We start from the raw sequence: 17,509 nt of genomic DNA, 5'->3' as shown, positions 1-17,509 counted from the left end.
GGGTGAAATTCAATGTCTACAATGGTGGATACTGGGCAAAAGATTACAAAGGTGACATTTTTTATCTTCAAGGTTCGAAATCGGCAACTATAACATGCAATCCGGAAGAGTTCTTTGTTAAGGTGTCGAATGAGTTTAGAGAAGGAATTTATGGGTATATGTTGTGGTATAAGTTTCCATTTGAGGAACATAAGGAGCGGAAGAGGTTGATAGATTCAGATATGAGTTTTACAAGGATGTGTGATGCGGCCATATGGGTTGGAGTAGTTGATGTATTTATGGTTAAGTCGTCAGAGCATCCTCATGATGTGGAGATTACTGAGCCCTGTGATGCAGAGATTCGAGTTGAGAGGAATATAGCCTCTTTTCTTGATGAAGATCCGAATTTTGACTACCATGACACACCTCCAAACTCGGATGATGAAGGTGGTGGAGAGAAGTTTGTAAGATTAAAAAAAGGTAGTGGTCAGCTGCAGTTTAAACAAGTGTTTGACACTCTAGAAGATTTCAAAGAGTGATTGATAGATTATGCTTTGAAGGGAGGATACAACATTAAGCTTGATAGATGGGGGAAAGAAAAAAATGGAGCTGTTTGTTCAATGGATGGTTGTCATTGGAGGTGTTACTGTTCGTTTCATAACCCCATTGAGAAGTGGGTTCTGAAGACATTTGAAGATGATCACAATTGCACACCTGATGGGTATTGTAGATTACTAAAGTCGGCTGTGGTGGCAAAGATGTTTATGGATGAGATAAGGTCGAATCCTGATTATTCACCGAAAGCTATACAATATGAGGTCCAAAAGAGGTTCAATATTATGATCACACCTGATGTATGCAAGAAGGCGAAGAAAAAAGTATTAGATATGATTCACCGTGACCATTTAGAGCAGTTCTCTAGGCTCAGAGATTACAAAGATGCAATCCTTGAGTAAGTTATTTTTTTTAATGATTGTGTCCATATTCTAACACTTTTTATGATTGTTTTTATATTCTAACACACATTTTTATATTTTTTGTAGGACTAATCCTAACTCCACTGTGGAGTTAGACACTATCATTGGTGATGATGGATCAGAACTATTTCGAAGGTTCTATGTCTGTTTTGATGTGTTCCGCAAGTTATGGCCAATGTGGTGTCGACCCATATTTGGTATTGATGGGTGTTTTCTCAAGTCTACATTTAAAGGGCAATTGTTGGCTGCTGTTGGAAGGGACGCCAATAATGGCTTGTACCCCATAGCTTGGGCTGTTGTAGATGTTGAGGATGAGGAGAACTGGACATGGTTCTTAAGTCATTTGAAAGATGATTTTCATCTGCAAGAGGGTCAAGGATTCACAGTCATTTCTGATAGACAAAAGGTATGTTATTGTTCTCATTTTATTTCCCTTTGATATTTGAATCTGATCTAATTTGTTACTTTTCATTTATAGGGCTTGTTAAATGCAGTAAACAGGGTGTTGCCTTATGTTGAACATAGGATGTGTGCTAGGCATATCTATGGTAACTTGAAGGGTGATTTCCCTAATCAAAATGAAGTGAAGACTCTGTTTTGGCGTCTGGCAGAAAGCTATACGGTGGCTGAATATGAAGCAAACTTGCAAAATGCAAGAAACTATGATATCCGATTATATGATGCCATTATGCAGAGAAATCCCAGGAATTGCAGTTTAGCTTTCTGTTCACCTACAGCCAAATGTGTTGATGTTCACAACAACATATCAGAGTCGTTCAACAATGCCATCGATCCAGCAAGGTACGTACCAATGGTTGAGATGTTGGAGACTATTAGGAGAAGAACCATGGTGCGTATTGATTTGAGGAAGACTGCGGCCAGTCAGTATACAGGTCGAATCACTGAGAGGGCAAAAGAGATCTTAGAAGAAGAAGCTAAGTACATTAAGTATTGCTCATTTGTCCCAGGTGCAGACGGTAGATATGATGTTCGTGAGTCTGGTATAAATCACAGTGTGAATCTTAGGCTGAGGACATGTGTTTGTAGAAGATGGGATATGAGTGGAATTCCTTGTCGCCATGCTCTACGTGTGATCACCGAGAAGAAGCTTAATCGTGAAGATTACATTAGCGACTGGTATTTGAACTCGAGGCAGTTATGTATTTATAGTGATTCGATTGCACCAGTTAATGGTATGTTGTTCTGGCATAGAACTGGTTCTGTTGTGGTGCCACCTGCTGCTTTAGTTGAACAGATTGAAAACAGGAAAGGTAAGAAACCAAAGCTGAAGAGGAAGAAAGCAAGGCATGAGTCTCCTACAAAAAAGAAGAAGAAGCTTAGTAGAGAGAATAGGATCATGCATTGTAGTCTATGTGATTACCCTGGACACAACAAATTAAGGTGTCCTAATGCTGGAGTGGAGAGATACAAACCACCAAGGAAACCAAGGAAGAAGAAGCAGTCATCAAATGCAACTCAAGGAGCTGAAGGAAGTCAAGTAAGTCAAGAAGCTCAAGGAAGTCAAGTAAGTCAAGAAGCTCAAGGAAGTCAAGCAACACAAGACTAACTAACAATTTGTTGCTTGTTAGGTCTGTTTTTCTTTTTGTATGCTATGGAGGTTTCTTAAAACAATATGATATGTATTTGGTTTTCTTAAGACTTGGTTTAAGACAAGATTATTAACATGTTTTCATCATTTTGAATGTCTTATGAGTTTTTTTTTTAAAAAAGCAATATGATCATTTATTCAATACAACATCATACATCATACACCATACATTCACTAAAACCAAATTCAAAAGATAAACCTAAAGAAGAAAATCATCACCAAAGCAAACACTACAATGTTCTTCAAGCTACGAAGCTGCATTTTCAACTCTCCAACCTCCTTCTCAACCACAGCCTCACATACACGAGTATCCATTGTCAAAATGCCAATTTCTGATTCACAAACATTGAAGTCTTTTTCCATTTTCATCGAAGCTCCTTCAAGCTTAGTAACTTTCTCTATCAAGTCTTCAATCTCTTGAACCATACACGTATCTGTCCACTTGAACACATGACTCCTATTGTCCTGTAACATGTATCTAAAGCTTATACACATAACCACAACCAAATGCGAAATTGACAAAACCACAACCATTGACAAATCCACAACCATATGCGAAGAAGACAAAACCACAACAATATCCAAAATTGAAACACACTTACATGTTCTCCAAATGGACAAGCATGAAACAGTCTTCCAGGGTTTCTAACTGTGTTTGATGTCTTCATCACTACACTTTCTCCACACCGACACTTCTTAGGAAACCCTCTGAATCGCTCACCCATTCTCAATCACTGTAATTCGGTATCAGAGAAGAAGAAAAAGAGTGTTTGGTAGGTTTATCGAACCCAATTACAGAGAAAAAGAAGAAGGAAATAAAACCCAAATAAACCACGATTCGGGATTTGAGAGAAGAACCCTAACATTTCATTTTTTCCCCCAATTCAAAACGACGACATTTCATTCAATTGAGGCTTAGATATCTTTAAGCTTTATAAAGATAAAATTGTGTGATATAACCGAATGAAGTTGTGGGATCAATTGGTTACGTCCTACGCTATTGAGATCTGAGATCGCGGGTTCGACCCACGAGAGTGTGAATTTCCAGAAATTTTTTCGATTTCGATTGTTACGTTAGGTTTATAAAGATTAATTTGTATCTTATTATCGAATAATGTTGTTAGATCAACTGGTTACCTCCTACCCAAATCACATGTGAGGTCATGAGTTCGAATCTCTGGAGTGTGGAATTTCCACAATTTTTTGCGAGAAAAACGAATCAAACGACGTCGTTTTGCATCTTCGTTGCCATGTCAAAAAACACGTGGAATCTGAGTCAGTTTATCTAACGGTTGACTTAAATCCGTTAACGTGGACTGTGTAATTGGCTCGATTTTATGCGTACAGGTATGAAATGTAAATGTTCTGTGGTAAATGTTTAAATTGGCACTTCTTGCTTGTACAGGTAGCAATTCGCACTTTCGAGGTGTGTACGGGTATGAAATGGTATTTTTCCCTCTAAAAAACAACAGACATGGTGGAGCTTCGCTGTCAAATCCTATTTTATTTTATATTATTATCGCAAAAAAAAAACAATAATAATACTTTTTGTTTCCAAATAAGCAAAAAAAGAAAGATTATACACAGACTCAACAATTCTCTTTCTTTTTTTTCCTTTTCCGTTCGACGAGAGCTCTGCCGCGTAATCGTTCTCCGATCTTTTCCCTTCAAATTAGGGTTTTTTTTTGGAGTGCGGTAAATCTTTGAATTTTTACGGGAAGGGTTTCTGGGTTTTCCTCTCTTAGGGCTCGTCGAGTTGAGAAGGAGGGAAAAGTTCTGTTTTTTGATAAAAAAAAATCGCCGGAATCTGAAATTCTCCGGCAGATATGGCGTCTGACCTTCCGATGAGCCCTCATTTGGAGCAGATTCACGGAGAAATCCGTGACCATTTCCGAGCACTTGCGTATGCCTTTTTCTCCCTTATTAATAATCTCTTCAATTTCTATTTCTATATATTTCTAACAGTAGAGAATTTACAATCCTTGAGATTTTTCTCTAAACGAGAGATTCAACATCTTTTTTTGCAGGAATGGGTTTCAAAGGTTGGATAAGATTAAGGATTCTAGTAGACAAAGCAAGCAACTTGAAGAACTTGCTGACAAGATGAGAGAGTGTAAAAGGTACGTCTTGGAAGTTCACTTGGTGATTATATATGAGTAGAAAAGAGTTTTCATTTTTTTTTTTGTGATCAAGGACTTTTTTGAAATCTCTGTGTTTTTAAGAATCTATAGTTATCTAATGATGATGTAATGTGCTTTACGTTTAGGTTGGTTAAGGAGTTTGATCGTGAACTCAAAGATGGAGAGGCTCGAAACTCTCCTGAAGTAAATATGCAATTGAATGATGAGAAACAATCTATGGTGAGTTTACTTTTTATTACCTTGTAATAAGTAATATGTGTACTTTCAAAATCTGTTTGTTGATATTTCCTTTGATCTATGTGACAGATTAAGGAACTTAACTCTTATGTTGCACTAAGAAAAACGTATGTATGTCCACTTCCAAGGAGCTGCATTGTTCTGTACCTATATTTGATTTTCTCATATACCAATCAGTATGTGTTTAATATACTTGTCATTTGTTGTGTTGCTACAGGTACTTGAATACACTTGGCAACAAGAAAGTTGAACTTTTTGATACGGGAGCTGGAGTCAGCGGTGAACCCACAGCTGAAGAAACTGTCCAAATGGCTTCATGTGAGTCCGTCTAAATAGATCAGTTGATTTTCTTCTGCAACCAGAAATAGTCACAAAAATTGACATATTCGAAGATTAAATTGCTTATATTAGAGTATAGAAGATACGTAATCGTGTCCTATGGGCTAATGCTCTGGCAACATTTGATGTGTTTCAGTAAATTTTTATTGGAGGGTAATACATGACTGTAACTGTTGCCTTTTTCACCTTTTAATGGCTTTTTTACCTTGGTAGTTTGATGTGTCAATAAGTTTCTAGTAGATGGTAATAAAGGACTGGATTCCTTTTATCTTTTGGCTTACACGATATCTAGATTGAAGTGTGTGGCAAGAATAATTGTCTTTAGGGAACTATCCTGTGGAAAAATGTGGACCATTATGTTATGATTCTAATTTTATCGTTTATATAGCAATGTCAAACCAAGAGCTTGTCGATGCTGGAATGAAAAGGATGGACGAGACCGACCAGGCTATTGAACGCTCTAAACAGGTAAGTTAGAGTAACACGTGTATACTACTCGGTCTATAATGCTATATCTCTAGTAACATCCGGTGTTTCTTTCCAGGTTGTGCATCAGACAATCGAAGTTGGCACTCAAACTGCATCCACTTTAAAGGGACAGGTAACAACAAAGCATTCACCACCTCTCTTCCTGATATTCTTATGTGGCGCCATACGCTGACCTATAAAATTTCAGACGGATCAAATGGGCCGCGTTGTGAACGACCTAGACACAATTCAGTTCTCTATCAAGAAAGCTTCGCAGCTAGTGAAAGAGATAGGAAGACAGGTTTGTATAAACTCTCATAGGACTTTCATATTCTCATACACCTCAAAAGATAAATTGGTGTCTAATATATACCACTGTTCCCTTTTAACCCCAGTTCTGTCCTGTCTCACTTAGGTAGCTACCGATAAATGCATAATGGCGTTCCTGTTTCTGATTGTCTGTGGTGTTATAGCCGTAATCGTTGTGAAGGTAATCACCATTGGACTCTACCANCCAAGAGCTTGTCGATGCTGGAATGAAAAGGATGGACGAGACCGACCAGGCTATTGAACGCTCTAAACAGGTAAGTTAGAGTAACACGTGTATACTACTCGGTCTATAATGCTATATCTCTTGTAACATCCGGTGTTTCTTTCCAGGTTGTGCATCAGACAATCGAAGTTGGCACTCAAACTGCATCCACTTTAAAGGGACAGGTAACAACAAAGCATTCACCACCTCTCTTCCTGATATTCTTATGTGGCGCCATACGCTGACCTATAAAATTTCAGACGGATCAAATGGGCCGCGTTGTGAACGACCTAGACACAATTCAGTTCTCTATCAAGAAAGCTTCGCAGCTAGTGAAAGAGATAGGAAGACAGGTTTGTATAAACTCTCATAGGACTTTCATATTCTCATACACCTCAAAAGATAAATTGGTGTCTAATATATACCACTGTTCCCTTTTAACCCCAGTTCTGTCCTGTCTCACTTAGGTAGCTACCGATAAATGCATAATGGCGTTCCTGTTTCTGATTGTCTGTGGTGTTATAGCCGTAATCGTTGTGAAGGTAATCACCATTGGACTCTACCACTTTTGTTCAAATGGCCTAAATAAAGTTATGTTATTATTATCGCCGTAATCTTTCCAAGTGTTGACTCTGCTTAAATATAAAAAAACAGATCGTGAACCCAAACAACAAAGACATCAGAGACATCCCTGGACTAGCTCCTCCAGCGCAATCAAGAAAGCTCTTGTACTTCAGAGAATAGCCGTGTGGCAGGGCCGAGAGGGAAGTTTTGGTGCATATTACACTTTCTGTTGCGTTTGTTGTGCCCTTCCACGAAAGGGGTTGGTTGTTCATGTCATTTGAATCTGAGCTTTGATTAGAGTTTTGTAGAATATATATCATCATTCTTTTATTATTTATGACCATGTTGTATAATATATAGCAAGATCAATATATTTTTATAAGATCCATAATGTCTTATTTGTTCTCTCCATCTTTTTTCTCAACATTTTCATGATCCATTAATTTTGTATACTTTGATGAAATAATTTATATAATAAATAGGAATGAGAACAGATCCAGGGCCACACACTCTGGATCATAATGGCTGGTCTCTGGAGCTATTGCATCTAGTGAACACATTTATAACATTGAGAGACCCTACAAATAATTCTGCCATTCGCGTTTCCTTTTTAAGACTAACATTGTTAAGTAATCCGAGGTAAATTCTATTTGTAAAATGTTTGGGTTCCAAAGGAGATAATGTCATTCACCTGATAAGTGAAACAATATAAGGGGTCATTCTTAGACGGCAGTGTGGGTTCCAAGCTGTGTCCGCCCGATATGTGACAATCGCGACGTTATCAGAGGGGCTTCTTCATCGTTAAGCTCCAATCCTCTGGGGCTCCCCCCATCTGACGAATTCTTCTCCTTCCAGTCCTGCAAAATTATTTGGACCAAATCCATATGAATGCATACATATAGGTGATGCTGTCGCTATATCTTAATTCTAATGGTTGGTTTTTACTTCCTTAAAATCGAATGTTTGAGTCTGAATCCAAAACTAAAAATAATTGATCCAAAAGAGAGAACCAAATCCTGATATGGCCAAAATAAGCACATCTAAAATTTCATTTTTTTCTCAAAATGATGGATAAAAGTTGATTGAAAACCTTTGTCTGAAACCGTTCAAACCGAACCACAGAGGATTAGGGTTTACTTTGGTGACTATAGTTTGTAAACCGACAAACCGAACTGGACCTGGATTGAACATCCCTTCTTACTTTTCTTAGCTAGTGAATGAATATGTAAAATTCAATTTACAATGTAATGTACCTTCGTGATTCGATCAGGGAGGCTGTCCGTGCTTGGTGGAATTGCTTTTACATCCTTGATTTTTATGTAATTGTACATTACAACACCACAGAGCGCTGTGCCAAACACATGATAAGAAGAATATAGTTTAACCAATGCACAACATTTAGAGCTTTATCCAATTAGATATTGGGATGGAAAGAAACAAACCTATAGCATATCCAGTAATGTTCAGCCCAGTGATTGTAGATTCAGGAAATATGACAGTGGAGAGGGCTATGAGAATCCAGTCTTTCAGAACCCCAGCAACTCGGATGGTTACAGCGCCTGTTCTTCCGATTACTAAGAATATGGAGAAGTTTAAGGCAAGTGCGCAGAGAGCGTTTGAGAAAAAGATCCAGAAGTTGAATTGGATCTGCGTGACATCTATATTTGGTTTCTCCAGTACATACCAAGGCAATGACAGGAAAACAAAGCTGCACAAAATAAAGGAAAAATTGCAAGTTTAATGCGCAGTAGAATATATTTCTTGCATCTACCAAGAAATAATACATGATGTTGACAAACATGAAACTTTGTACAAAAGACAAACAAGAACAAGAGGTCACATCAAGTCAACAAAGTTTTCATCTCAAGCCAATTTTCAAACAAGAAAGCTTTGAGATGTGTTAGGTTTCTACTGCGTACCTGCATGGAGCTATATAGTATAAGCTGGTGANTTCCGTGCTCGGTGGTATTGCTTTTACATCCTTGATTTTTATGTAATTGTACATTACAACACCACAGAGCGCTGTGCCAAACACATGATAAGAAGAATATAGTTAACCAATGCACAACATTTAGAGCTTTATCCAATTAGATATTGGGATGGAAAGAAACAAACCTATAGCATATCCAGTAATGTTCAGCCCAGTGATTGTAGATTCAGGAAATATGACAGTGGAGAGGGCTATGAGAATCCAGTCTTTCAGAACCCCAGCAACTCGGATGGTTACAGCGCCTGTTCTTCCGATTACTAAGAATATGGAGAAGTTTAAGGCAAGTGCGCAGAGAGCGTTTGAGAAAAAGATCCAGAAGTTGAATTGGATCTGCGTGACATCTATATTTGGTTTCTCCAGTACATACCAAGGCAATGACAGGAAAACAAAGCTGCACAAAATAAAGGAAAAATTGCAAGTTTAATGCGCAGTAGAATATATTTCTTGCATCTACCAAGAAATAATACATGATGTTGACAAACATGAAACTTTGTACAAAAGACAAACAAGAACAAGAGGTCACATCAAGTCAACAAAGTTTTCATCTCAAGCCAATTTTCAAACAAGAAAGCTTTGAGATGTGTTAGGTTTCTACTGCGTACCTGCATGGAGCTATATAGTATAAGCTGGTGACTGGATTCAATGTCAAGCCCTTCTTTTGAAGAAGAACTTGAGTTAGCACCAGTCTAAGTGCTTCAGCAAAGATTCCCATGACCTGGTAGACTGTGCCGATTACATTGAAATTAATTTCGCCATAGGATGATACTACAACTCCAACACTGACTAGCACCATGTTCATGAACACATCACACCTTGCTTTGTCCGTGCCACAGACAACGGCCATGAGAAATGTTGCTACCGGCACTGTCATTATATATTGGCGTGTTAAAAAGCTTCACAACATAATCAACGATTCATATACTAATATAGGGTTTGAGCCAAAACGGAAGTTGTGTATTGACATACTTAGTGCTTTGAGCATCTGTATGAAGGCAACTGAAATGTGCAAATATGCAGTATTTCCGAACCTGTAAAAAAGAGTAAACAGAATACTTAAGAGACAATTTAGACATCAGGTATGACAAGCACCGGAAAATTCAGAATTTGAAATATACAGTATTACTAGAACAGAGAGCATCTATAAACCTAATATGTCCCACTGTACAAGGAACAAAGGCTTACCAGAGGCTGGATGCAAAGAATGCGCTTATAGGTACCACACAGGTCACATATCTGGAGTTGAAGAGAATATGTTAAAAAGGAGAAAGATGATAGAAACAACGTACATATATGCCAATAAACGTGATAAGCTGGCTTACATTTCGAAAGTCATTTTAACAGGAGAGACAACCTACATCAAAAAAGAAGAAACTCATCACTTAACTATTTATAAGGATTCGAAGAGTCATAAAGAAGGTCAAATATGCCCAATGAGAACTCCTCATAAGATGAACACGAAGCATATTAATTTCGCCAATGGAAGTGTAACTATAAACGCTAAGAGTTTATTATGTACCTTGAAAACCCGAATAAGAAGGAAGGCCACAAATCCAGAAAATCCCATATGGATCATAGTCAATGTTATAGGAAGTGGAAAATTGAAGTATTTTGGAGAAAGAACCCACTGCATAAGAAACCCAAAAACGATAAAATAGAAAGTAAAGTCAGGATACCAAAAAAAAAAACAACAAAATAGCTATACTCACTAACAAAGACTAAGAATGAGTACAAGCCAGACAACAAAGGTCTCCGGTTTCATTTCATATACACACAGCATTAGATTCAAACCTCAATTCTAAATTCTAGTTACAGAGTTACAACCTATAGCATGCAAAAACAAAATCCAACAGCTACACAGCCTATATGAAGATCTGCATAAACACTATGAGTAAAGTAGGCTCAGCAAAAATCACCTTGTTGTAGAGTATAACTCCAGAAGAGAGTATAATGTAGATCAGTAAGTAGATATAGGTTAGTACAAGCGACTTGTTTATCATCTTAGCCATCTTCTTCTTCCTCTCTCCCACTTATCAAAGCAAAGCCTAAGAAAAATCACCGCAGATGCAAGTATCCTTCGATAGTCACAACGATATAGGGAAGTATCCCACAACACGCAACAGATTCTGAGATTCCATAGAAGAAATCTGAAATTTCCAAAAACAAATCAAACTTGAGATTTCTCAACTAAGAACACCAAATCGGGGATTCGAAATACTCAGACGCAAAACCCCCCAAAAAAATCCTAAATCGGTAACGAGAAATCTGAGAGATCGTAATCAGATCCGGAGAAACAATACCTCGAAATGAGAAGCCGAAATGCGAATCTCGGCTTTGGAGAAGAAAAAAACGTGTGAATCTATCTTAGTTTAAGAGGGGATCAAGATACGAAGAAAACTTTTTTCCGATAACTCCAACCAAGAATGTTTCCTATGAGAGTAAGAGTGAAGAAGAAGAAGATGATAAAATGCGTCAGAGCCTTCGATGGCGAATCAATGACGAAGCAGGTGAAGATTTAGGCAAGGAGAGAGACGTAGAAGTGTTGAGTCAGAGCTTTTGCTGCTACGACTGTGTGTTTGTGTATACTGTATAATGCTCTCTCTCTCTCTCAAGAAAAAAATTGAAAATAATGGAGAAATTAAACGACGGTGGGGATGAAGGTTCAAACATGTAAATCTTAAATCTAACGGCTATGGTTTTATGTCCTTGACGGGTGACTTACTTCAAGCTTTTTTTTTTCTTTTTCAATTTAATCAATGATATATTTAGATTTTAATGATGGGTCCATTATGTTTCCAAACCTATCTTAATCACAATAAAATGAAATTTATTATTTTTTAATAACACGAAATCTATTAGATAACACATATAAATAATGCAAACTGTAGATTCAAATTATTAAATACCAAAAAAAAAAATTATTAAATACCATTTTGTAAATTAGATAAATATTATTTCTTGAAAATATTACTTAACGATGTTTATAAAACTTGTTAATTGTAAAATTAGTCTTGTCTCATGTGTTTTTTCTTCTCGCAAATTTATCTTCATAAGTTTTTTTTCTTTTTTCTTTGTTTATACATAACTACTAGGATCGAATCCGCGCTACAGTGTAAGAGAATATTCACAGATACATGCGGTTTATAACAGATTGGAATATGTTAAATTCTCATTTTAGTATAGTATAGTCGATTACGGTGGATTATAGATTCTTACAATGAGTTTGGATAAAACAATAGAAGAAAAAAAAGTAAATAGTAATAAAATGATTTGATATAATAAAATAAATAAAAAACAGAGAAAAAATTAATAGAAAGTATGATATTGTTGAGCTAAATTTTTCTACATGGTCTGACCGTTGGAAAATTGCATACATATTTTGACATGTTGCAAAATTATTATCCTTTCGACAATATTTACTATAAGAGAGAGGTTCAAGTTTCTTCACCACAGTGCCCATGTCTGGTCTCCAACATGATTCTCGTTGCACACAGGCTGCAGCCAACGCGGCCAGCTGCATCAAGACAACGCACCATATCAATATAGTATACCAAAACTATCGCTTGTTTTTTTTTTTTTTTTTTTTTTNNNNCAAAGACAAAGTAAAAACAAAACTTTGGTTCTACTGTCAGCAGATAAATTAGTTTTCTACGTATACACTAAGTTATTTTTTTAACGCAGCAATGAAACAATAATATTTTCAAAAATCATGTTGCGATCAACGCATTGCTCCACTTTGTCTTTGCTTAGTTTAGGGATTGCCTAACATAACACACATGCAACATCTTTATTATTAAACTAATCAACATATTTCATTTCTATAAATCTCTTCGCACAAAATTTGGCTTTTTCCAACTTCTTTTGTTACTTTCAATTCTATATATAGGCCTAAAGAGAGTTTTATTTATTTACTAGGTCATATCCCACACAAATTCGCAGATTGTTGTATAATAGAATATATTAATTAATTTAAATTTATTTGATAATGATAAAAAATTAACAAATTAATTTAAATGTCATTAACATTTTTTTACACTTTTATTTATTTAAATCATACAATATCAAAATATATAACTTATTTAAAAATAATCATACATACATTATACATATGTCTTAAAGTTATTTGTTTTTTATTGTTCAACTTTGATAATAATTTTCATTAGTATTTTTGAGCATTTGAGGTAATAAAATATTATTTAATAATAAATTTTTTTACTATGTGATTTAAATATATAATTTAAGTTTTTCATATAAACGAACACATAACCTAAATTATTTAATAATTAAGAGCTAAAATATTTTGAAAGTTAAAAATACATATTTCCTATAAATTAAAATCATATAAAGTGCATCAAAGTTTTAAAATACAATTTAAAAAATGATTTTTAATATTTCCCTTAGTTTAAGACATATTGCTAGGCTTAGTTATAATTTTTAATCCTTGTAATAAAAAGCTAGGTAGAAAATAAAAAAAAATTCAATTGGTTTTTAATATAGAAAAATCTTTAAAGTACATATTTGAATTAAATTAAAAAATAGTGATTTTTATATTATTATATGTTGAATCACAAACTGAATATAATGATTATTATTCTAAAATAAATGTATTACAATTTTGTTGGATGTAAGTGAGAGGTAAAAAAAATTGATTTGATAATTATATTACAAAATTTTCCTTCATGAGAACATTTCAAATTTTAAGAATAAAATAAATATACATGAATTTGTAAGAACTAATCAAACATCTAAAGTAAAGAATTAAGATGTTTTCTTTAGATTGATTCCTTTATTATGAGATGGTTGGTTATAACCAAAATATTATTATGGTCATCAAAATTTTATTATACATATTAGAATACATATGTATTTAAAATCAAAATAATATAAGAAAACAAAGAAGAAAAAAAGAAGTACATAAAACAAAGAAACAATAAATTTCAAAACAATGTAAAACATATAGTAAATAAAAATATAATCAAACTCTTATTTGGGATATAGTTCAACCTATGCAAAAAATTATAAAATAACAAAAAAAATATTTAGGATTTGGAATATGGAGGAGGAGGATGTGAGAATGGTTATTTATAGGATAAAAAGTGATGGAAGTTACATTTCTAAAATAATTAAATTAGAAGAGTTATAATTAACAGTGTGTTTAAATGAAAATGAATGGAGGATAAAAAGTCAATTCACAATTTATGTAATTTCAGTTACAATTTAGTAGTAAAGAATGAATTTAAAGTATGCATTAATGTATATAACTAAATGTGTTGTTTAATTAAAAATAAATTTTAAATTTTAAAAAATTAAATGTCAAATGGACCAGTAAAGGGAGAGTGAAACATTTGAAATATGAGGCCATGAGGGTTAATGAGTTATAGTGAGATATGTGTCTTTCTTTTAATAGATAATACTGAAATTGATATATCAAAGATAACTATTTGAGAGTTACAAAAGTGCAATTAAGTGCATATTAATATATTTTTAACATATTCTATTATATTATATTAAATTCATTGAGAACACTACTATGATATTATTATGGAAGTTACAAACAAATTTTTATACTTTTCTAACTCCTAAAAGTAAAACCCATTTAATTAAAAGTGAGTGTTGGTGAGTCCATAATTTGATTGAAAATATCCCTTATATATTAATAGAGGAACATTTTGGCAAAAAAAGCTGAGGTGTCAGCATTACAGAGCTCAGGACACTCTTTCCTTTATTTGCCATCAGCTTTTAAAAATATTTACATTTATTTACCATTGTATTTTTCTAAAAATATAATTAACACCCAAAATTAAATTTTTGTATTATCTTTCTAACTTAATTATATCCTTTAATTATATTTTCATAAAATCTTTAAAATGAATTTTAAGAATCCTTTGTTCATATGATATAATAATATAAGATTGATATTATAATAACTCTCACGGGTTAAATTTTAATTATTATACAATTTTTTTTATAGATATATACTACACAATCAAATTTTAAATATTTCAATTACCCATAAATATAATAGATTTTATAAATAAAAATTACAGTAAAAACATTAAATAATTATTTTATACCGCACTATGTGCGGGTTGTTACCTAGTAATATGTTACGCATTGATCGTTTAAAAGGAATAAGAACATCTAATTCTCAAATAAACTTGATTTTTTTGTTAAAACCAGCATATGTGAATTTCAATTTAACTATGGAAATTTAAAAAATAAATATGAATATATTAGAAAGGTAAGAAATATAAAAGAAATATTTTGTTTTATATAAATAAAATAAAAATTGAAAAATGGTTAAATATATATAATACTTTCTAAATTAAAATATAGAATCAAAATCTTACAACACATATGAGATATAACAAAATTTGATATTGGTGGGAGAGGAGGAGAGAATGATTACTTATAAGATGATAATCCAAATTATATAATGGAGATGAATTTTTTTGAAAAAGAACAATGTAAATATATATATCATATAATCTTTAAAATTAAAATTTAGCATTAAAATTTTACAATGAGATTTCATTTGGTTTTTTTGTAACCCATACAAAAAAATAAAATGATTTGAGGTATTGTGGAAGAAAATGAGAGAAGTGGAAGAGAATGGAAGAATGTGAAAATGAGAAAGTATAAGAATGCTAATATGAGAAAATGGGAGAATGCTTATTTAATGATAAGAATTGATAGAAGTTACATTTAGAATTATGAAAATTATAATTATAATTTATTGTGTTTGAATAAAATTGAGTGGTGGAATATAATTAATGCATAATTTATTTTATTTTCAGTTATAATTTTATTTTAATGTGTGAGTTAAATGTTTTATGTTAATTGGGTCTTAAATGTTGTTCAAAGCAATTATACAATTAGGAAACAAATAAAAAATTTAGAAAGTATTAAATGAAAATCAACCAATAAGAAGAGACTAAAACCTTATTTTATATATATGATTCCAATTCAATATACCAAATGACGTGAGTAATGGTATAATACAGAGTGGTATCAAAAACCATCTCTTCTCAACGCAAGCAAACGAGAATCTGAAGCAGAAAAAAGATGCATTAAACATTATCCAATCCACAAGAAATTGTTGTTCAGACGGTGAGGTACGAATGTACGATCGAGACCTTTACAACCTGTAAGGAGCTCCAGCAGAACAATGCAAAAACTGTACACATCGCTCTTTGAGCTCGATAATCCTTCCATTTCGCGTCTGAAATACATAACCCAACATGTTTAAAGAGGATGTACGTATCCCCTGCATTAATCTTAATTAATAAAACAAATCGAAAACCACCAGACACCAGTAAGGATAAATTAAATATCTCAAATATGGACATTACTCTGGAGCAATCATAGAGCCAATATCGCCTCGGAATACCATGGTATTATTATCTGAGTGAAATATAGTAGCCGCCATGTCAGGCAGATCAAAATCACCGATTTTGGCAACATCATCATCAAACAGAAGTACGTTGCTGGATGTGATGCCATGGTGGATGATAGCCCGATGGTTAACTTTCTCATGCAAGTACTCAAGTCCTCTGGCTGCACCAACAGCGATTTTGACTCTTTGTTGCCATTTCAAAACAGGACCTCGTTGTGTTCCTTGGACACCTTTTCTGCCTACAGCAAAGAGACACGTACGTCATTTATTAGTTTCCTCCTTTCGTATCTTAGTTTCTAAATGTTCCAAGTATTTAGTGTCTGATCTGTATCTGCTCACCATGAAGAACATCATGAAGAGATCCATTAGGGGCAAATTCATACGCAAGAACACGGAGAGGGTCATCAACACAATAGCCAATATAAGTGCAACAACATTATCGTGTTGGAATCTTGAAACCATTGATATGATAAGCTATATGAGAGGCTAAAGGGAACATGTGCAAGTGAGAATGCACGTTAGAAGGAAGCTTGAGTGAAGAAGAAATATCTCTAAGTCGTAACAAACTTTAGAGAGTATAAATAGTTAGTAGCGTAAAGACTCATCCTGCGTGATCAAATTGTGTGAATTTGTTAGATCAGAGCTGTGTCTCTGTTCATGGTGATAAGAGAGGAAAACTGTAACTCCGATCTTATCAGTTAGGGTTCATCGTTTATATTGGGAAATTGAGAAGAGATAAAGAGAGAAAGACCACACCTTCAAACTTATCATGATACCTGTTAGCATTTTCTACATCATTAAAAACAACATTTCCAAGGGATTGGTTTTTTATGCTGGATCATTTAAACAAATTAAACGATCCATATACACTTTATAGTATGTACCTGGGAAAGAAATACTTCACCTGTCTGCTTACTAGGGTAGCAGCTTTAGGGATTTTAAGAACACCGTAAAACAGTCTTCCATCTGAACTTGCGATTGATGCCATTGAACTTTAATTATCGGTTAATTTTTCAACTCATCCGCTGGAATGGATGGTACTACAATAGACGGTTTGTGATCTACTGGCTGGTTCATGTGTGAATCTGCTCTTTGATGGTGGTGGCGTCCATTGTAACCTTTAAAACAATTAAAACCACATTAACTTAGAAGTTAAAAGATCGACACAAAGAAAAACACAGTTGATGAAATAGGTGAGCTACCTGCTGGTTTGTGCTGGCCTTGGTCCCGTGTCAGCAGCGTTACGGAACCCACACCAACAAAATAAACTCATTACACTC

General features: G+C 34.1%; 4 protein-coding genes and 1 pseudogene across 5 annotated transcripts in view; 2 read left to right on the top strand and 3 right to left on the bottom strand.

Moving 5' to 3' along the window:
• LOC109129953 overlaps positions 1 to 2,523 on the top strand; it is a 6,765-nt gene extending 4,242 nt beyond the window's left edge. The window contains exons 2-5 of the mRNA XM_019239004.1: positions 174 to 443; positions 540 to 931; positions 1,023 to 1,362; positions 1,435 to 2,523. Of these exons, the coding sequence (XP_019094549.1) occupies positions 174 to 443; positions 540 to 931; positions 1,023 to 1,362; positions 1,435 to 2,523 (2,091 nt within the window). The remainder of the gene's footprint in view (positions 1 to 173; positions 444 to 539; positions 932 to 1,022; positions 1,363 to 1,434) is intronic.
• LOC104759831 (uncharacterized protein At4g04775-like) lies at positions 2,610 to 3,381 on the bottom strand. The gene is made up of 3 exons (XM_019239003.1): positions 3,168 to 3,381; positions 2,785 to 3,030; positions 2,610 to 2,615 (listed from the first exon to the last, which is right to left on the bottom strand). Exons 1-3 carry the CDS (start codon positions 3,288 to 3,290, stop codon positions 2,610 to 2,612), a joined length of 375 nt encoding a protein of 124 aa, XP_019094548.1. The 5' UTR covers positions 3,291 to 3,381.
• LOC104758122 (novel plant SNARE 12) lies at positions 4,136 to 7,251 on the top strand. 2 transcript variants are annotated; one of them, XM_010480939.2, is made up of 10 exons: positions 4,136 to 4,468; positions 4,593 to 4,685; positions 4,832 to 4,925; positions 5,013 to 5,050; positions 5,161 to 5,261; positions 5,671 to 5,750; positions 5,827 to 5,883; positions 5,959 to 6,051; positions 6,166 to 6,240; positions 6,937 to 7,251. In XM_010480939.2, exons 1-10 carry the CDS (start codon positions 4,392 to 4,394, stop codon positions 7,024 to 7,026), a joined length of 798 nt encoding a protein of 265 aa, XP_010479241.1. In that variant the 5' UTR covers positions 4,136 to 4,391; the 3' UTR covers positions 7,027 to 7,251. The 2 variants fall into 2 exon arrangements, with proteins under 2 accessions (XP_010479241.1, XP_010479242.1); XM_010480940.2 differs by lacking the exon at positions 6,937 to 7,251 and having other exon boundaries at positions 6,170 to 6,255.
• Positions 7,382 to 11,423, bottom strand: LOC104758123 (probable sugar phosphate/phosphate translocator At1g48230). The gene is made up of 11 exons (XM_010480941.2): positions 11,134 to 11,423; positions 10,750 to 10,980; positions 10,353 to 10,460; positions 10,156 to 10,187; positions 10,019 to 10,069; positions 9,803 to 9,864; positions 9,439 to 9,700; positions 8,962 to 9,227; positions 8,798 to 8,868; positions 8,100 to 8,123; positions 7,382 to 7,703 (listed from the first exon to the last, which is right to left on the bottom strand). Exons 2-11 carry the CDS (start codon positions 10,840 to 10,842, stop codon positions 7,569 to 7,571), a joined length of 1,104 nt encoding a protein of 367 aa, XP_010479243.1. The 5' UTR covers positions 10,843 to 10,980; positions 11,134 to 11,423; the 3' UTR covers positions 7,382 to 7,568.
• Positions 15,833 to 17,217, bottom strand: LOC109129952 (annotated as a pseudogene).

Source organism: Camelina sativa, chromosome 17 (genome assembly GCF_000633955.1).
Source record: "Camelina sativa cultivar DH55 chromosome 17, Cs, whole genome shotgun sequence".
Lineage (NCBI taxonomy): Eukaryota > Viridiplantae > Streptophyta > Magnoliopsida > Brassicales > Brassicaceae > Camelina > Camelina sativa.
The sequence above is the reverse complement of the archived record's forward strand: the minus strand, read 5'-3'. Positions and strand labels throughout refer to the sequence as shown.

What these genes read in the sequence shown, in the direction of transcription:
- LOC104758122 (XM_010480939.2), top strand. Translation starts at nt 4,392, where the DNA reads ATGGCGTCTGACCTTCCGATGAGCCCTCATTTGGAGCAGATTCACGGA. An exon ending in GACCATTTCCGAGCACTTGC is followed by an intron (nt 4,469 to 4,592) that starts GTATGCCTTTTT and finishes CTTTTTTTGCAG; the next exon opens with GAATGGGTTTCAAAGGTTGG. An exon ending in TGAAAGAGATAGGAAGACAG is followed by an intron (nt 6,052 to 6,165) that starts GTTTGTATAAAC and finishes TGTCTCACTTAG; the next exon opens with GTAGCTACCGATAAATGCAT.
- LOC104759831 (XM_019239003.1), bottom strand. Translation starts at nt 3,290, where the DNA reads ATGGGTGAGCGATTCAGAGGGTTTCCTAAGAAGTGTCGGTGTGGAGAA. An exon ending in CTTGTCCATTTGGAGAACAT is followed by an intron (nt 3,031 to 3,167) that starts GTAAGTGTGTTT and finishes TACATGTTACAG; the next exon opens with GACAATAGGAGTCATGTGTT.
- LOC104758123 (XM_010480941.2), bottom strand. Translation starts at nt 10,842, where the DNA reads ATGGCTAAGATGATAAACAAGTCGCTTGTACTAACCTATATCTACTTA. An exon ending in TTCTTATTCGGGTTTTCAAG is followed by an intron (nt 10,188 to 10,352) that starts GTACATAATAAA and finishes TTTTTGATGTAG; the next exon opens with GTTGTCTCTCCTGTTAAAAT. An exon ending in GTTAAAATGACTTTCGAAAT is followed by an intron (nt 10,070 to 10,155) that starts GTAAGCCAGCTT and finishes CTTCAACTCCAG; the next exon opens with ATATGTGACCTGTGTGGTAC.